Source organism: Hylobates moloch, unplaced genomic scaffold (genome assembly GCF_009828535.3).
Source record: "Hylobates moloch isolate HMO894 unplaced genomic scaffold, HMol_V3 SCAFFOLD_7, whole genome shotgun sequence".
NCBI classification, from domain to species: domain Eukaryota; kingdom Metazoa; phylum Chordata; class Mammalia; order Primates; family Hylobatidae; genus Hylobates; species Hylobates moloch.
The window spans coordinates 105,890,568-105,911,033 of NW_026652282.1; the positions used below are offsets into that span (position 1 = coordinate 105,890,568).

Consider the following 20,466-nt stretch of genomic DNA (forward strand, 5'->3'; position numbering starts at 1 on the left):
TAGCTACATTATTTGTACTGTATTTAAATTCTACATTCAAGTTTGCTTTCATGTAAACATATCCATATGTATGTATTATATATTAAACATATGCATACCATACATTCACATTTATTATTTATGTGTAGATATATTCTGTTTTTAAATTAAAATAAATTTTTAACCAATTTATTTTTCAAATTGTGGAAATTATAGTACTGCTAGCAAAGACATATACCTACATACATACATATATATATATATATATATATATATACGGAGAGAGAGAAAGAGAGAGATCCACCAGCTATAAAGTACAAATAGTTGACTTCTACCACTTAAAAATGTAAATCTTATCATATACATACACACACAATACACACACACAATGCACCTATTTAAAAAGACAAATATCACACTAGGAAAAATGCATAACATGTAGTGAAGGTTTTTTTTTTTTTTTTTTTTTTTACCCTTAATATAGGAAGTACTCTAGAGAACTAATAAAAAAAAATATAAAAATTCGAATGGGAAAGTGGGCAAAGTATGTCAACAGGAAATTGAGAGAAGAGATGGAAATGGGCCATTAACATTAAAAAGATGACCAAGCTCACCCATAAATAGAACAAAATAATAGTAAGAAGAAATACTGTATTTCATCTTGCAGATTGGGTATTAGAAATCTTTCTCATCATTGCCAGTGTTGATAAGTATATGGGAAAACAGGCACTTTTATATAGCTTTAGTAGGTAAATAAATTGGTAGGTCTTTTTTAAGGGGGAAATTTGGTAATATCTAAACAAACATTAAATGCATATATTTTCGGCCCATCATTTCTACTTCTAATAAATTATACAAGAGGTGTGTAAAAGATGTGTACAAGGATATTAAGTGCAGCACTGTTTTTAATATCAAAACACTGGAAATCTAGATGTCCATCAACAAGGGACTGGCTAAAAAAAAATAACACATATATAAACAGAATCCTATGCAGTCATTAAAAATGACCAGGTGGATTTGTACTACAAATATGGGGAAATATCCAAGATAATATGAACTGGAAAAAATTATGAGAATTTTTGTAGTATGTGATTCCATTTGTACATGCGTGGAAAATTTGGAGAATTACATATAATACATTATTAACACTGACTGTGTCTCAAGAGTGAAACCTGAAGGATGGAGAGGGAGGGGGATGTTACACTTTATTCACTTTAAACCTGTTTTTACTATTAATTTTTAAACCACTGGCCAATATTACTTTAACATAAAGATAATAGTAGCTAAAATTACCTACTGAAAAAGAAAATATGAGCTTGTTATATCTACCTTGATAATGGCTTGAAATTCAGTATCATCAAAGTGGTTTTTAATTTTGAATATCACAGTCACCACAGAAGTGTCTCACCCACACATAAAGTAATCCCAATAACTTCCACACTTCTTCTGATAGTGTAACAGCTCCAAAGGAGCTGTTACAGAGTCAACTGCACTGTCTCATACATGCCTAATGGGTCCAACAGAGCCATTCGGGTGTCAGTTATATGGCAGGGCTCATTACCAAGTCATTGCATTGTTTCATACACTTCCTTTAACAATCAGATGGTTTCTGAGGAACTGTTATCACTGCTATGTAAGGGTCCTATATAACTTACACTACCAGGGGAAAACAAACAAAAAAAAAAGCAAAGGAAAGAAATGGAAAACAAACAAACAAATTCCCTCCATCAAATGTACATGGTCAAATATCAGAAGAAATAACTCCTCATTTGGGTATAACTATTACCTGTCATTCAAGAAACCCAGGCGTTAGGCTAGCCATTTTTTTCACAACTCCAGCTGTTTCCTTGAATGAATTTAGGGTCTGAGAACAGCATATGCATGGCTATGATGGTATGTTTATTGGTAGCACATACCGCACTACTTAGGTTCTGTGGTATGCAGTACAGAAGCAACAGGGAGCAGTACTAATGGATTTCTTGGCTGTTATGAGATTGTATCAGATATTCCCTTACCTGTAAAGTTCCTGAACAGAACATAGGGAGCTCAGCCGCCCAACAGTCCAGGAAATCAACAGGCCTTCTGAGTACTAATTAAAATCCCACCTCTCCCTTAAAGGGCTACTACAATGACAACGGGAAATACAATAGCACAAGTCAACCCGCAGCCAGGTCTGAAGTGCCTCAATGAATTTCCTCTCACAGTCTTCTAAGTTTAGCAGAACACGGTTGTTGCCTATTAATAAAATGTTGTATTATTTAAAATAAGACAAGTGCAAGGATTTTTACCTACTTTAAAATGAGCAGAAAGTAGGCTGGGTTCTGCTAGGCTAAAGAGTTCCCTGGGATATTAGGTGTTTCAGAAGCTATGTTGCCTCTCTGTCTAATACTTGATAACAGGTACCTTACCTGATAGCATCTATTCCATAATACGTGCATAAAAAATTAATAGTGATAAACAACAACCACAACTGACATTTATAGAGCATTTCATTGTAACAGACACACTGTAAAGTGCTATATATCCATTTTCTCATTTAATCGTCACCACAAAAACTCCCAAGACTTTGCAGTTACCATTTGACAGATAAAGAGTAGTCCCAGCTACTCGGAGAGGCTGAGGCAGGAGAATGGCGTGAACCCGGGAGGCGGAGCTTGCAGTGAGCCAAGATCGCGCCACTGCACTCCAGCCTGGGCGAGAGAGCGAGACTCCGTCTCAAAAAAAAAAAAAAAAAAAAGAAACTAAGACTTGGAGATCTTTAGTTACCTGTCCAAGGACATACAGCAGGTAAATGGCAGAACTAGTGCAAAAACCTAGGTCTGTCTTATATCGTGGTTATTCTTAACCACTTACTATACAAAAAACATTGTTTATTTAGATTGTATTAATATTACCACTTTTACGTTACTAAATGGTTTCACATCCCTTGTGCTCTCAGAGCAAGCTACTGTATCTTTATCTGGTATTAACTAAAGTGTATTAAAATTAGCTTTCAATCCTCTCTAGTAGACCTCTTTGGGTATACATATCCATTTGACACTGACAGCCCTGCATTGGGAATTGCTTCGAGAATCAATTGGGTAGGCTTCCAGAAAGCAACATTTGTATTACTGACCTTACCCCTCATTGTAGCTGATGAGACCAGTGGTAGACAGCTGACTCAAGTTGAGAAAATTATTGTCTCCTTGGAATTTAGGGTGTTTTATTTTTTTTTTTTTTTTTTTTTTTTTTTTTTGAGACGGATCTTCCTGTTCCCAGGCTGGATCATGGCCAATCGGCTGGGTTCACGCCATTCTCCTGCCTCAGCCTCTCCGAGTAGCTGGGACTACAGGCGCCCGCCACCACGCCCGGCTAATTTTTTGTATTTTTGGTAGAGACGGGGTTTCACCGTGGTCTCGATCTCCTGACCTCGTGATCCGCCCGCCTCGGCCTCCCAAAGTGCTGGGATTACAAGCGTGAGCCACCGCGCCCGGCCCTGGGTATGGGGTTTTTATACCTGTCTTGTAGATGGAAACTTAGAGAAAGTCAACCTGCAGAGACAGCGTTGAAGGAAATGGGGTTCAAAACAAAAAGCAAGGTCTTAACAATTCTTCTGAGAATTGTTAAGGGACTGCAACAAGTCCCTTCTTGTGGTATAGCCACACTCTTGCCCTGAGTCCAATGGAGCATTCTCACGTACTTTATTTTTTTAAATTTTTATTTCTTGTGGGTACCTAGTAGGTATATATATTTATGGGGTACATGAGATGTTTTGATATAGGCCTGCAATGCATATTAATCACATCATATAAAATGAAGTATCCATCCTCTCAAGCATTTATCCTTTGTATTACAACTGATCATATTTTACTCTTTTAGTTATATTTAAAATGTACCATTAGACTATTACTGACTATAGTCACCTTGTATTCTTATGTACTTTTAATACAATTGTTTTCAGTTTAAGCTAGCTCAAGTTGATTTCTGTTACCTATAATAGGCGATCTTAACTAATAGGGCATCAATCTCTCCCAGTAGACGGTAAATTCCTTGAGGTTGGGGAATGTGTATTATTCATCTTTCATATATTCCCAATCTCTAGTACAGAGTTTGGCAAAGAGAAGGTGCTTAATAAATATTGCTTGAACAGAAATATCATTATCATCGAGGCTATAACTATAAATAATTTATTTGCAATTTATATTTTATTAAAGATTACAATACTTTTTCACTACCTAGAAAATTTCTTTCCATTTAGCTTCTTGATAAACAATTTTTATTTTTCACATTTTATAATCCAACTGTTCCATTCAGGCCACATGTGAAAAACACATTCTTGGAAATTGATTATTCAAATTTAGCTGTTGATACTGTTTTTTCCTCCAGTTCAATGTATAGCCAAATGTAACTGCTGAGGGATACCCTAATCACTGAGGTTGATACTTAAGTAGGACTGTCAAAGTCTTCTAAGAAATGCTTATTAGAAAGTAAAGATGGGAGAAAATATTTGCAAACTACCCATCTGACAAGGGATTAATACCAGAATATATAAGAAGCTCAAACAACTCAATAGGAAAAAAAAATTAAATAATCTAATTTTAAAATGGGCAAAAGAATAGACATTTCTCAAAAGAAGACACATGAATGGCCAACAGATATATGACAAAATGCTCAACATCATTAACCATCAGAGAAATGCAAATCAAAACTACAATGAGATATCATCTCACCCCAGTTACAATGGCTTTTACCCAAAAGACAGGCAATAACAAATGCTGGCAAGGATGTGGAGAAGTGGGAACACTTATATACTCTTGGTGGGAATGTAATTTAGTACAGTCACCATGAAGAGCAGTATGGAGGTACCCTAAAAAAACTGAAAATAGAACTACCATATGCTCTAGCAATCCCACTACTATGTATATATACAAAAGAAAGGAAATATATCATAGCACTATTTACAATAGCCGAGACATGGAAGCAACCTAAATGTCCATCAACAGAGGAATAGATAAAGAAAACGTAGTACATATACATAATATAATATTATTCAGCTATTAAAAGAATGAAATCTTGTCATTTGCAACAACATGAATGGAATTGGAAGATATTATGTCAAGTGAAATAAGTCAGGCACAGAAAGACAAACGTCATCTTCTTACTGATTTGTGGGAACTAAAAATCAAAACAATTGTACTTATGGAGCTAGAGAGTAGAAGGATGGTTACCAGGGGCTGAAAAGGGTAGAGGGAAGTGGGGAAAAAGGTGGGGATGGTTAATAGGTGCAAAAATATAGTTAGATAGAATGAATAAGATCTAGTATTTGATAGCACAACAGGGTGACTGTAGTCAATGTTAACATCATATATTTTTAAATAACTAAAATATTGGAATCAGAATGTTTCTAACAAAGAAATAATAAATGCTTGAGGTGATGGATACCCTAATTACCCTGATTACACATTGTATGCCTGTATCAAAACATCACATGTTGTAACCCAGGCACTTTGGGAGGCCGAGGCAGGGGGATCACGAGGTCAAGAGATCGAGACCATCCTGGCCAACGTGGTGAAACCTCGTCTAAACTAAAAATACAAAAGTTAGCTGGGTGTGGTGGTGTGCACCTGTAGTCCCCGTTACTTGGGAGGCTGAGGCAGGAGAATCATTTGAACCCAGGAGGCAGAGGTTGCAGTGAGCCAAGATCGCACCACTGCACTCCAGCCTGGCTACAGAGCAAGACTCTGTCAAAAAAAAAAATCACATGTACCCATAAATATGTACACCTATTATGTACCCATAACTAAAGATAAAAAAATTAAATGAGCATTAGATGACCTGGCAGAGATAGAGTTGTGTATTAGATGACCAGAGGTCTGACACACTGTAGCACTTTTATCCTTATGAGAGTCACACAAGACAAGATCGACAAAAAACATATTTTACCCTTAGAACATGCATATTTTTCATTTATTTAGTGCCTGCTGTGCTCTAGGTCCCCTTGCTAAGTACTGAAGCTACAAAAGTGAATAAATTAGACCCTTTCTTCAAGTAGCTTCCAGTCTAGTGCTTATTAACAACCATTGTTAGGATATAAAATACACAACTCTAGTATTAGCCTATGATGAGTAGTAATGTTGTTAGTAAGGTGAAATGGGAATAAAAATGACATAGAATAAAGCATGATGGTTGATATCAAAGTATCACCTAGGTACTGACTGTTCACAGGTCCCAGAATGAAGCTAACTTGAGTGAATCCGCATCTTTCTTGACAGATAATTCAGCATCAACAGATGATGAAGGGTTTACTTAGGACAAATTTGAGAGAATGGAAACATAATGCATTAGTGCTCTGATACCCCTGTGAAAGCCTCCAGATCCCCTTCTGTCACCTGATGGTTTCCTTTCCAGTACTTCAGGCCTTTAAGTTCAAGTGTTTTAGTGCTGAAATTAAGGGTTATTTCTTATAATCCTTCATGAGTTATAAAATGTCAGAGACATAAATTCAATTAAGGGCAACCAAATAGAGTTAAGGAAATGAGGAAAAAAATTCTGAAAGGCTTGGCCAATTAATGAAATAAAAGAAACAAGTCCTTATAAACATGATTTTGGAAATGTAAGTAGAAAACCAAAGTCATATTCTCCTAGGATGAATACAATAGTAAGCATCTTTGAAATTACTTCTCAGAATATTTCTCAGTTGGACAATTCACCTAAATTAACAATTTCCTCCATCTTCACTTTTATCTAACATTCACAGCAGTGAGGCCCAAATGTTCCTAAGCTGATCCATGATATCATGCTCATTGCCTCATCAATATTCTAAAATTCAGAAAGTATAGGAAGACAGAAACAAAACAAAATGTCATTGACATTAATTGAGCCACAGGATGGGCTGGCATGGAGTCTGAGATAGTAAAACATACACATAAAAAATATTCTAAGTAGTTTTACTTTTTCAGATATAACATATATAAACTCAAATTAATAAAATAGATGCCTTGATAAGCATGCTTTCATGAATGGATGAAATCAATGGGAAATAAATAGCAACATTTCCACACAAACGCCAAGTTCATTCATTGGAAATAACTTGTTTCCTCAAATTAACGTGCTTTTGGAAAAGCCATTTACACTCTTATCTTAACTCAAACCAACTCCTCAAGGATCTATGGAAATGCTGAAGTCAGGCCAGGCATGGTTGTCATCAATTAAAATCTGTGGAATCCACATTGGTAAAATCTTACCATAGGTGATAAATAAGAACCCAAATTATATACTCCTTATTGAAAATATTAGTAGGAGTCAGACATACAGAACAGAGCAGGGAAAAGTTGTTCAAGTTTACATATTGCATACACACATGATCCAAAGGAGAAAGCAAAGCATACTTGGAAAATAATCCATTGCATTCAGCCAGATTGTTTCTGAATTGTTGTTTTAATACTTCCTCATGTGTAAAATGGAGATAATAGAATTTGTTTCACAGAGTGGTCATAAGGATGAAATGGGATAAAGATATGAAAAGTGTGTTTGGAAATTTTGAAATGCTAACCCAATAATAATAGTGAATGTTCATATTCTTCCTACATGTTAAAAGCACTGTTCTAAATCCTTATATACTAGTTTCATCCCATTTTTGAGTCATTGCCCTGTGGTGGGATGTGTGGACCCTACCACAAGGTGTTAGAGAAGGGCCCAGCACAAGCTGAGTTGTGAAAACCATTTATAAATGTTACTTTCAGTAGTATCCCTCTCCAAAGGGGCAAAACCCAATGAACACAATGAAGGCAAAAGTAAAAAGATACACCAATGCCCCCTTGCTAGGGAATGACACAGTGTAAATACAGGTTTACAGAAGAGAATGAACAACATTTTTTTTTTCATTTGAAAGTGTTATTTATGATTGATGACATGGATGAAGTGTGATGCTAAAGCCAAGCATGAACACCGGGAGGAAGAGACCAAGGCCAACTGCTAGGCAACATCTGAAAGTTATGAGAATACCTAAACTATACTGAGTTAATTATGAGAGCCATGTAAAACACGGTACATTTGTAGAAAGTCATGAAGCCAAATCCAACCCAACCTGATTTCAGTCTCTCCTCCCAGGTTAAATAAATGTTTTCTCATCCTACCTGGAATCCTGTTTTATCCTTCTCCCTAGCTCCCCCTTCACCTCCTCTTTACCACCAACATTTTCACATGAAATTTTCAAGGAGAAAACAAATAAATAAGCTGCCACTGTATTCTCTGACAGGTTCATTGAGCAGGCTTGTATGTTGTTTGTCAGAGAAGCAGGGTTCCATTTTGTGGGGGTAGAGTGCCAGGGATGGGGTGAAGTAAAAATAATTTGTGATTAAATATTTGAAAACACTTGCCTTGAGTAGACCCAGCTTGAGCCTCCATGTCACAACAAACAGGAGAGAATTTGAAACCTGTAACAGTAAACATTTTACTAGTTAAGCCTTGTCCAAGTCATCTGCAATTCCTCAAACTTCAACCCTTACCCTTCAACTAGTGGTGCTTAAAAAAACAGCTTTATTGCAATATAATTCACATATGTAATATTCATCCTTTTAAAGCATACAATTCAGTGGTATTTCGTATTTTTGCAGAGTTGCACAACCATCACATCTATCTAAGTCTAGAATATTTTCATCACCCCAAAAGATACCTCATAACAAGGGACCTGCAAAGGTAGAAGAATAGTAGAGCCCAGTGGGGAAGCTTCTTTCATTTTAATGTTTCAACTCAGTGAATATGTCCAGAGTGAGATGAGGGAGAAGGTGTCTTGCCAATATAAGAGATCACCTACCACCCCATTTCACGTAATTTTGATCATTGTTTTTCCCAACTGAAAGATGAAACCCAGAAAACTGTAGTGACCAGTCAAAGGTCTCCTAACTTCTATCCTAATGCCTTTCACTTACATGAATATGCTACATATGTCAAGTATGTTCCCTTCTTATTTCCATACGTTACTTCCTATACTCTTTGCCAAAGTCCACAATGCATACATGAACATATACATATATGAAAATAATCTAAAAAAAAGCAAGACCCCAAGGATACTTGGTGGTATTGTAAAGTGTTATGGTCTATTATTTAGGACATGATATTCTAACTAGTAGGCAATCCCTAATTCCTGATTATATGGCCAGTATCACCTTTGGGTTAAAGGAGGCAGAAGAGGACAAAATAGAAAAAACAAACTGCAGGTACAGGGCAGCTGGCTATCTCTCTGCCACCTGAAAAAGTACTAATTACCACTGCTAACAGACTAAGCCTTGTGGTCATGGTAATGGGGACTTATAAAATGTGCACAAACAGAATGATGGAGAGACTAGATTAATGTGTTTAATAAGCAGTAATGTGCTTTTTATGAAAAGATTTTGTTCTCTGGTAGGAGCAAAAGAACAGAAATAAAATAAATTAACCCCTTTCCAACAAATCAAAAAGACAAAATTTTCCTTTTATAAAAGTTGCAAGAAAATCATATATGATTACAACATAATGATATTGCTGTTAGTCCTTATTGTCAAGCAAATGGATGATGTTCATTCACTTTCTGGTTTTTTAAACCATTTCAGTCCAACCTGGTTAATTTGAGTTTGTACATTCAACAGGTTAATCTGAATCCAAATAGTAAGCACATACAGAATATGCTTGCTATACAACTGTTCATCTCACTGTTCATTTATTGATATAAAGCCCAAATACACGAAATTTGGACATTCTGTATAATAAATTCTACTAGTATTGCCGTGGAAAATAAAGATGAAAATAAAAGGTGAGTAATAAACAAAACATGCACAATATTAAGGATTACATGAGATTATTTCCCTTGGGGGCTCACCGAAAATGAAAAGTATTTTGTCTGTTATTATAAATAAATGTCTATTTGCCAGATACTTAGGTACGTGCCTTGTCCATGAGTCCCTGCTATCTTGTATTTCCATTCTGCATATTAAATGAAAGAAGGGCAGATATAGGGAAGGAGAACAAAGCAAAGGCTAAAAACTGCATTCTTTCTGTGTTTTACTTAAACAATTCAAGTAGTTTATTACCATTTTCCCCATCAGACTTCCTTTCATGGTCAGTGTCAGTCAAGGATAATGCAGAGTTGGCGCGGCTGGACAAACAGGAACTATGCTCTGATTTCATTCCCCTTATCCACATTCTTAGTGCATGGTCAGGTGAGGCAGCACCTTCTGTCTCTGTGTCCACATCAGATCCCATCTCTAGCTGGTAGCCATGCCGAGAAATGCTGTGCATGTCTGTTTGGTAGCCAGAGCACAGAGTGTGAGAGGTTTCACAGAATTCCATCTCTGAGAAGAAACAAAGTTCAGAGAAAACGTTTAGAAGTATGAAGAAATACCCCAGAAAATTCTACTTTTTGTTCTCATTCCCCTCTCCCATCGGTAGTAATTATGTGTTTTTGCAAAGTTAGAATTCTGGCCTTTTATTTATGGTAGCTAGGACTCTGTGCTTATTTTGCACTTCTGTAGCTTAAAATTATGCTCCTGTTGATTCTTACAAGGTTCTGGAAAAAGCGCGCCCAAAATAGCTTTATAGCTACAATTTTAGGTTTCACACAATGTAATGAAATAAGTGAGTGCAGAGGAGTATAAAGTGTAGAGAGGTGTCCTTTAAAAGATATTTCTTTTCTAGGAAGAATATATATGATCTGCAGAGTGTACCTATGCTTAAAATATTAAAATGATTTGCTTTTCTAAGTATTCCATACACATTGGATTTAAGAATAAATAATTCAATGTGAAAACTCTGAGAAAAAAGCATTAAGTTAAAATGCACTTTTCTAAAGTATTTTTCCTAAAACATGTTAATTTAAACTCTAAATCATCAGTACCTAATATCATTATTTTCCATTGATTTTAAAGGAGTTCAAGGCTGACTTTATGCTAATTATTCTATGTAATTCATTTTTTTCAATAAATACCTAAAACAATTTAGTCATATATTGTACCTTGGCAGTGGTTCATGGATTGGATTTCCTCTCCTTTCCCCCTAGATCTTAGAGTTATAAAATTTTCAGAACCTTAAAGATGATGCAACGAATTCCTTCTTTTTAGAGTGGAGGAAAATAAACTCCAGAGGATAGATGTTATTTTTTCATAGCTCACATCAGATAGCAACAGAGCCCTTTTTCCTAAAACACCCATGTAGGCATGGTTTCTGGTATACAACAACGATGCCCCATCAACTTACTGCATGAATATCAGGCATTCGGTCTTACAGTCAATTTTACATTCAATTATAGCAAGGTGTCAAAAAGGGGAAAAGATGCTTTAACAATTCCTAATAAGTTAATGAAAAATGACCGCATGCCAAGATATATCATCTGAAATGTCCATGCAATACTAAGATAAAGTAATCCGGAGATGTAGTACACCATATAGGATTTTCTCAGACTGACATCAGAGACAGGATATGTCATTTGGCTGGGAAGGAGCTTAACTGAGTGCATCTAATCCTTAGCAGATATCAATAAAATGCAAACTCTAACATGAATTTAATTCTTTGAATACAGAAAGGACTGGATTTTAGATCATACACTAGAGGAAAGCAAGCAGAATATGAATATATTTTTAAAATAACCATTTTTGTGGCATATAATTACCAAATGAGGGTTTAACAAAAAATTCTTATTGTTTACTTAATACCACTAGGTGCATAGCACTGTGCTTTGTGAAACATATAGTAGGCAAATAAAGCTACTATAATGTATTAGAAATATTCAATTAAAAATTAACTCTTTCAGGGTTATAAGTCACTGCTGAGTATGTTACCTTTTGATTTCCATGATGAATGTATTTAAGGGTAATTCCCTTTTTCTACAAAAACTTAGCTAAATTCCAAAGGAGTAGTATTCAAAAAATAGTTGTGGTTTCCACTTGTCAAACATAACATTTTATGAAGCCATGCTTCTTCTTGCCATAAGGCTAAAAGTAAAAATCCATTTTGCCCAATATAAATTTTAGCAATCTAGAATATTGGGATCAGCTAATATTCATGCCTCTTAATTTCACAATGTTTCATTATCCAATCCTACTGTGCAGTTGTTGCTACAGCAACCTGGTAATAAACCTTTCAGCTTGAAGCTGCAAGAAATGAATTTTATATAGGTCTGTAATAACTTACTTCACTCCCCTAGAACAGTGGCTCTCAAACTTGTCTGCTTCAGAATCACCTAGAAGGCTTGTTAAAACATAGATTGCTGCACCCCACTCCCATCCGTGCCTTCCAATTTAAGTTTCTGATTCAGCAGGTGTGGAGTAGGGCCAAAGAATCTGCATTTCGAATGACTTCCCTGGTGAGACCCATGCTGTTGGTCCAGGGATCATACTTTGAAATCGACTGCCCTAGAGATTTACTTGAAGTGGATGGGATCCAGGGAATGGGTAGCAGTGAGGGTGCAAGCTTATCATGGCATCACCACACATTTTGCTGCATCATCTCTAATCTTGTTTAAAGACACAAGAAAGGAAGTTTTTGCTCTGAATTGCTGTGAGGTGTCTCTATTTTCCCTGGATTCAGGGCACTAATTAGAAAATTTACTTCCAAGAGCACAGACTTGCATTTAGTTTCACTCATACAACGGCATATGAGATGTGGCTTTCCAAAGATTTTAATATGAGCATCTGAGTCATGGCATTCGTTGGAAAAGAATGAGCAAATAAAAATAAATGCAGGTCCAATTTCTCATTCCAGATTAATAAAACACCAGATAAAGTTTTTTAAAAAGCACTGACAGATGTAAGCAGATTTTTTATTAAAGAGATATTTTTCCCATTCAAAAGGAAATTAGAATATGGATTTGTTCCTAAGAAAATGCTGTATAATCTGATAAAAAATTACATAGAATAAACAATTTATTTTCTATTGTAACTATATCCTACTTCGACTACAAAGACTAATTCATAAATTCTCTAATTAAATAGTCAGATAAAAGTACACTTTGTCAATCTATAATTAGAAAAAGTAACAATCCAAATTAGCTATCAGTTGCTCTTCTTTTTTAAGTGGTAAAGCATAAAAAAAAGAAAGAAAGAAAGAAAGACAAAAAGTTTCACTTACTTATAGTAACCGATGTTTATTGAAATGCCTCATATCCTTTTCTTGAAATCAATGTCACCATTGTACAATATTTTCTTAAATACACAAACGTCTTGGTGGTGCTCAAAATTCCCAAAAGATGCATTATCTATAAAGCACTTACAGTGCACCACAAGTAGTTGTTTCCTAGCCTTGTACATAGAACCTTGTTACCTAAAGTACTGCATATTCTCTAGAGAAGATAAAGTTCAGCAGCGTGATCAGGGCTCACTGCAGCCCTGACTTCTGGGCTCAGGTGATTCTCCCACCTCTGCCTCCTGAGTAGCTGGGATTATAGGCACATGCCATCATACCTGGCTAATTTTTCATATTTTTATAGAGATAGGGTTTCTACATGTTGCCCAGGTTGGTCTCGAACTCCTGGACTCAAGCGATCTTCCTGCCTCGGCCTTTCAAAATGCTGGGATTACAGGTGTGAGCCACCGCACCTAGCCTGTACCACATTTTCTTTATCCAATCTGTCATTGATGGGCATTTAGGTTGATTCCATGTCTTTGCTATTATGAATAGTGCTGCAATGAACATCTGAGTGCATACGTCTTTATGGTAGAATGATTTATATTCCACTGAGTATATAACCAGTAATGGGATTGCTGGGTTGAATGGTAGTTCTGCTTCTAGCTCTTTGAGGTATTGCCCTACTGCTTTCCACAATGGTTGAAATTCAATTTTTTAAGTGGGCAAAAAGTTTAAAGAGACACTTCACAACAAAAAATAGAGGTGGCCAATAAGCAAATGAAAAGATGCTCAACATCACTGTTACCAGGAAAACGCAAACTAAAGCCACAATGAGATACCACTACACACCCACAACTATGGCTAAAAAAATTCTGCCCACAAGAAGTGTTGAGAAAGAATGTGGAGCAATTGCAATTCTCATACACTGGTGGTGAGAAAGTAAAACTGTGCAACCACATAAGAAAAAAGTGTGGCAGTTTTCTGAAAAGTTAAAGCCATACTTACCAAAAGAGCAATTGGACTCTTGGACATTTATCACAAAGAAATGAAAACTTCTTTGTGAAATGAAAGTTGTTCATACCAGCTTTATTCGAAAATAGCTAAAAAGTACAAATGTCCCAAATATCTATGAACACATGAATGGATAATCCACCTGTGGTATATTTACACAATGGAATATTACTCAGTCCTAAAAAGGAATGAACTATTGATGCATAACAATGTTATGGACTTCAAAATGACTCTGCTAAGTGAAAGAAGACAGACAAAAATCTACATATGGTATGCTTCCATTTATATAAAATTCTGGAAAATTCGGACTAATCTACTGTGGTTGCCTGGGGAAAAGGGTGGAGGGAGAGATGGATAACAAAGGACACAAAAAAACTTTGGGGTGATCTAAATGTCCGTTATCTTGATTGTGGTGATAGTTACACAGGTGTATACAAGCCAAAGTTTATCATATTGCACACCTTAAGTATATGTAGTAAGTGTAGTTTATTATACTTCAATTATACCCCTACAAAGATTTTTAGTTGATTGTACACCACCAGATATTAAAACAACAAGGAGACTTTTGAATCAATTTTCACAGCTAGAAGGAGGTCTTGCTCTTTTCTCTCTAGTGGAATAAAGTAAATGTAACATGAACAAAAAGGTAGTCAAAATGTCATCTTGCTTATATCTAAGCCAAGAGGCCATTAAGACTAACTGATGCATGATTTATTTTTTCTTTCTTTCTTCTTTTTTTTTTTTTTTTTTGAGATGGAGTTTTGCTCTAATGGTGTGGTCTCAGCTCACTGCAACCTCCACTTCCTGGGTTCAAGTGATTCTCCTGCCTCAGCCTCCCAAGTAGCTGGGATTACAGGTGCCCGCCACCATGCCCAGCTAATTTTTGTATTTTTAGTAGAGACGGGGTTTCACCATGTTGGCCAGGCTGGTCTCGAACTCCTGACCTCAGGCGATCCATCCGCTTCAGCCTCCCAAAGTGCTGGGATTACAGGCATGAGCCACTATGCCCGACTGATGCATGATTTCTCAGTGATCTTCTAGGGTGTACTTTTGTCCTAGACACATAAGAGTTGAACGTCAAATTTAGGAGGGAAACTAAGGATGAAACTCATCACTGCTAAGCTTTCAGCAGCTAGGGAAACATTTATGGTTGAGGATCATGAGATTGAGTAGAGCTGGTCTGGCACATAGGACCACCTTAGGCATCTACTAATGCTAACAAATTAATAATTTTTTTAAAAAAAATGCTATGAAGCACTGAAAAAAATAAATGACTGTACTTTCTGAATCTAGGGGTTGATCATCAGGTGTTCAGCCTAAAGAAGCCACTTATCAAAACTTGAGAAGGAAAGTTATAGGTATCTGTATCAGCGTTTTTCTAGAAATGCCATTTCTGTGTTTTGTTTTGTTTTGTTTTGCTTTGTTTGAGACAGGGTTTCACTCTGTCACCCAGGCTGGAGTGCAGTGGCATGATCTTGGCTCACTGCAGCCTCGACCTCCCAGGTTCAGGTGATCCTCCTCCCGCCTCGGCCTCTTGAGTAGCTGGGACTACAGGCGTGCACCACCACACACAGCTAATTTTAAAATTATCTGTAGAGAAGAGCTCCCCCCAGTGTTGCCCAGGCTGGTCTTGAACTCCTGGACTCAAGCATTGCAAGTGTTAGCCACCACACCCGGCCAATTTCTGTGTTTCTGATAAGCTCAAGACTATTTTTCTTAAAATTCTACCTCCCCATGCTTCCTCTAAAAAGTGAGCTTTAAGGCATTATGCTCCAAATAAGTAATTGGAAGTCAAGAAGTGTGATTAATTTTAACCATGACCTGAGAAATTTGGGATATAACTTTTAAAGAGTACAGTCCATTTCCAAAATAAAGGAGAGGGGAGAGGAGATAGAATTATTAGTTTAATTACTGTGACTCATAACAACCCTTATAGATTACACGCAGAAGCAAGTGTTATTAATTATCCATTTGGTTTTTGGATAAGTCACTTAACATTTTGGGGGCCACAGTTTTCTCATTTGTAAGATCTATGGATCCAACTAGAAATAAATCTCTAGGTAACTGCCTTGTTCTAAAATTCTATAATTATAACCTGAACCTGTTATCCAACATATGTAATGGTCAGTGTGTTCAAATGGGAAAAGAGTTAGTAGTTTTATGAATCAAGGAGCCATTTATACTTCTTTGTGAAGGATATAGTACATATCAGTTAAATAAGATCTTGTCCATAATTATAATTCCTGCTATATTAAGGTATTGATAAAACCTATGTATCTACTATGAATTGATAGAGAAACAGAGTATCTACAACTTAAAATGTAAAAAGCAACTGAATAAATCGTTACTCATCAAATACAAAAGTATCCATTTACAACATGGCTACTGGAAACATAATGAATAAAATTCACACAATTAAAAAATATTGCTGACCCACTAATAATTCATTACTGGCTCCAGGGAAAAATGCAATGGATTATTACAATCTTAAGCAAGAAATACAGAGACAAAGAAGTAAGTAACACCAGATAAGAGGCAAATAATTTTCACTACTGGGTACCATTTTCTATTTCTCAGTTTGAGGGCTTTAAAAAGAAAACGGTATCAAATTGTCAACCAAATCAGTTCAAGTAAGTTTACTTAAACACAGCTTCACTGAACACCCACTCAGTTTCAAGTAAAGAAATCAAAACAAAATAATCTCCTCTGATTTCTCTTAGTCTTAGAAAATTAGTTCAATTTAATTTCCTCCTTTCTTCATGAAAATGTTTTATCAAATGTACAGTGCTATACTAGGCAGTGAGCAGAGTGAGTTAACAGGACCTTGTCATGTCCTTTGGGAAGTTCCACACCGAGCCTTTTTAAGCCCCTAATGATAACAAGGTAATAAAGGCACATTGTCCAAACCTGACTTTTATTTTTCTGCTGAGGGCTCATCAGCTTTTTCTGGGGCACAGGAGTGAGAGATGGAATGCTCCCATGTGCAAGACTGGAGCTTGTGGTTATAAGAGGACTTAAATAAAATAACTAAGCTTCCTGGAGCCTAATCTCCCCTTGACAGTTCCAAATGCACCCATTATCTCGGCACTCAGGACCTACTAATTATGCCTTATTTAATTTTCAAGATCTCTCCATCTGTCAGTATACGGAAAAGCATGGCAACAAATCTGGGCAGAGTTAAAAGCCTGAAGTAGAAACATTCATGCTTTGTGACCAATATTGGCTAACTGGAGACGTCCCAGAATGCAGTTAAAAGGCTACGTTAATATCAAAAAAAGGATGCTCTCGGAAGTACAATGAATTGAAAATCTGTAAAACTGGCTCAAATCAGAGGACACAGAATCATAGCAGGACTCAGAAGGAAAGAAGACGAGGTAGAAACCTGGAAGAAATCAAAACAACTCCAATCATATTTAGAGAGAGATTAAAATATCCTTCAGCAATCTAAGAAGAGGAAGAAAATTTGATGTGGGAATAAGCAAATGCTAACTATTTCCTTAAACTAATTTTCACCTTAGTGAACGGCTCCATTTAGACTGTATTCACATAAGATGGGAGCACTTGTTTTGAAGCTAAGTCAGCAGTTACCACTACAATGACAAAAATTGGATGCTTGCTCTACAGTATTTGTAATAAGAGTCTGGAAAAAGAATCAGGGACTAGAAAAGATGGTGGGAGGTCCTGGACTGCAACAGAAATTTAGATCAATGAGAACCTGTGCATGTTCCCTTTACTTCAACATTTTGAATGAGACAGAGACTTCCTGGCCTAAATGAGAAATTTTCAGGGCTACTGAACACTGAAAATGCATGGTGTTCAATGGCCCTAAAAATTTCTCATTTCTTACACGTGCTGGCCCAATTTTCTGGCTGTTCATAACTCATTGGAACCTGAATCCTTATTGCCCATTGTGGTCTTCCAGGTATACTTGTGTATTTCCATTATGTTCACTAAGTATGTGCAGCTTTTTGGTCAATGGGCGTGTGCGTGTCTGAAATTTTAAACTACATTAATCTGCTGCACAATTCTATCTAGAGAAGGGAGATCAATGAGCTAGAGTTAAATAACCATTAAAAACACTTGCGAGTGCTTCAAACACATACTCATAGAGGCAAGCAATATTATTTCTGTAACATTCTATACTTCTCTGTAAGCATTTACTTTGTGATGAATGAGTAAAGATGCCAAGACAGAATGGTACAACAGAGTCAGCGTCCATCATCAACTACAGAATAAATTACATTCTAAGGTTGTATTGCCATCCCCCTCAGACCTTAGAATACTTCTAGGCAAAGAGTGACCCTATATACAAAAGTTTAAAAATTAATAGTTAACATGGAACCACTCTTGAAAGAGTTAACAACTTGAACCCAATTCTGACACATTTGAGGTGGTTTAGCTTAACATAAAACAATGCCTACCAATGCAAATTGAAAAATTGTTATTTTGGTAAATTAGCTGTCTGTTTCAAATAACAGATGTTCCACAAATTTGGCAAGAAGAGAAAGACAGCAGCCCACTGGCTGTGAATTCAGGAAAATACAATTTATAATATTAGACTAATGGAGAACAAGTACTCAGTATCATCTTCTGACTGAAATAGTCACACAAAGGAAGCTTTCTTCACTATACTTTTTGGCATAATGAATTGGGAAATAATTGCCTGTTAAAATTCTTCAGAAATGTACTCTAGGGTGTAGAACTGGGGAAATTTTACTGAAACTAGTCACAAAGCCTTGGTAAAAGACCATCTTTAAGCTGGCTTGAATAGAAACTTCTTTTGTCATTCTCATCAACCAGTTTCATGCCATATCCCAGACAGAATTTATCATCTCAGTAAGTTTGTAGAATGCCCTGGAGTGGGTATGTAGCTCTTCTGAAAGCCTGTTTTCAGGAACTCAGAGAATGTTACTAAAAAAATAATCAGGGATAGAAAAAAGAAATTCTGGCTGGATGTGGGTGGCTCTTGACTATAATTCCACCACTTTGGGAAGCCAAGGTGGGAGGATTGCTTGAGCCAGGAGTTGGAAACCAGGCTGAGCAACAAAGTGAGACTCTGTCTCAATTAAAAAAATTAGCCAGGTGTGGTGGCATGTGCCTGTAGTCCCAGCTACTTGAGAGACTGGGAGGATCACTTGAGTCCCTGAGTTTGAGGCTGCACCACTGTTACTCCAGCCTAGGTGACAGCGTGAGACCTCATCATAAATAAATAAATAAATAATAAATAAATAAATAAATAAATAAATAAATAAATAAATAAATAAAATTTCCAAGTTGGGAAAGATTGAGAAAATAACTTTTTGGACACTCATCAGGAACTTGCAAATTTGAATTCCATTCAGAGGAAAACATTAAATTCTGGAGAAGACTTCCACTTGCAGACAAGATGGAGTGACAGCAACCAAATTTATTCTCCTACCTTAAATGATAACAACGAAAGCCACACAAAATGTATGAAACAACAGTTTTCAGGCACTGGACAACAGATAATGAAGGACAACAATCCCTGAGATATGAGAAACAAATTAGGTAAACCCTGTAAGAGTTTCCAGGCCTCAGGACAAGGAGGGTGATCACAGGCAGAGCCTGGTAGTCTCTTCGAGTTGAGAAGACTAAGCTGGTAGTGCGGGAAGGCCAAGATAGCTAGAGTTTGCAGTACAGAGTACCAGAGAGGAGAGAACTGCACAGAAAAAGAATTCCATAGATCTTCAGAGGGTCTCCCCTGCATATTCACCTGCACTCTGGACAGCACATGCGTGCAAGAAAACCATCTGAGAATGGAGGAAGAGCCATCAGAAAGGAATAAAAGAAACAACTTCTGAATCTGAAACAGGGCTGGAAATAGTCGCTGTTTCCAACACCCACAGTGGAAAACCTCATAGTTCATGGGCATTGAATAGAATACTCAAAACAGATTTTGAATTCATAGATAGATGCTCCTCGACTTACAATGGGGTAACATCCTGATAAACCCATTGTAACCTGAAAATACTGTAAGTCAAAAATGCCTTTAATACACCTAATCCACTGAACATCATAGCTTAGTCTAGCCTACCTTAAATGTGCTCAGAACACTTACATTAGCTTACAGATGAGCAAAAGCATCTAACACAAAGGCTATCTTTATAATAAAGTGTTGACTATCTCATGTAATTTATAGAATGCTATACCGAAAATGAAAAACAGAATGGTTGTATGGGTACTCAAAGTATTGTTTCTACTGAATGTGTATTGCTTTTAAACCATCATTAGTAAAAAAAAATTAAGTTGAATCATTATAAGTTGAACCATTGTAAGTTGGTGACTGTCTGTACATATGTGTGTATAAAGCTTTGTTCTAGTATGTGCTTAAATTACTTGGCAACATTTTTATCCTTTTAGGTCTTGCTATTAAGCTTTGTT

The 20,466-nt window shown here is 36.4% G+C and overlaps 1 protein-coding gene across 1 annotated transcript in view; it reads right to left on the reverse strand.

Annotated features, from left to right (window-relative positions):
• Window positions 1–20,466, reverse strand: part of TENM1 (teneurin transmembrane protein 1) — an 854,513-nt gene that overhangs the window by 514,400 nt on the left and 319,647 nt on the right. Inside the window, exons 4-5 of the mRNA XM_058441351.1 lie at window positions 10,026–10,286; window positions 8,337–8,393 (exon numbers count right to left, since the gene is read on the reverse strand). Coding sequence (XP_058297334.1) covers window positions 8,337–8,393; window positions 10,026–10,286 — 318 coding nt within the window. The remainder of the gene's footprint in view (window positions 1–8,336; window positions 8,394–10,025; window positions 10,287–20,466) is intronic.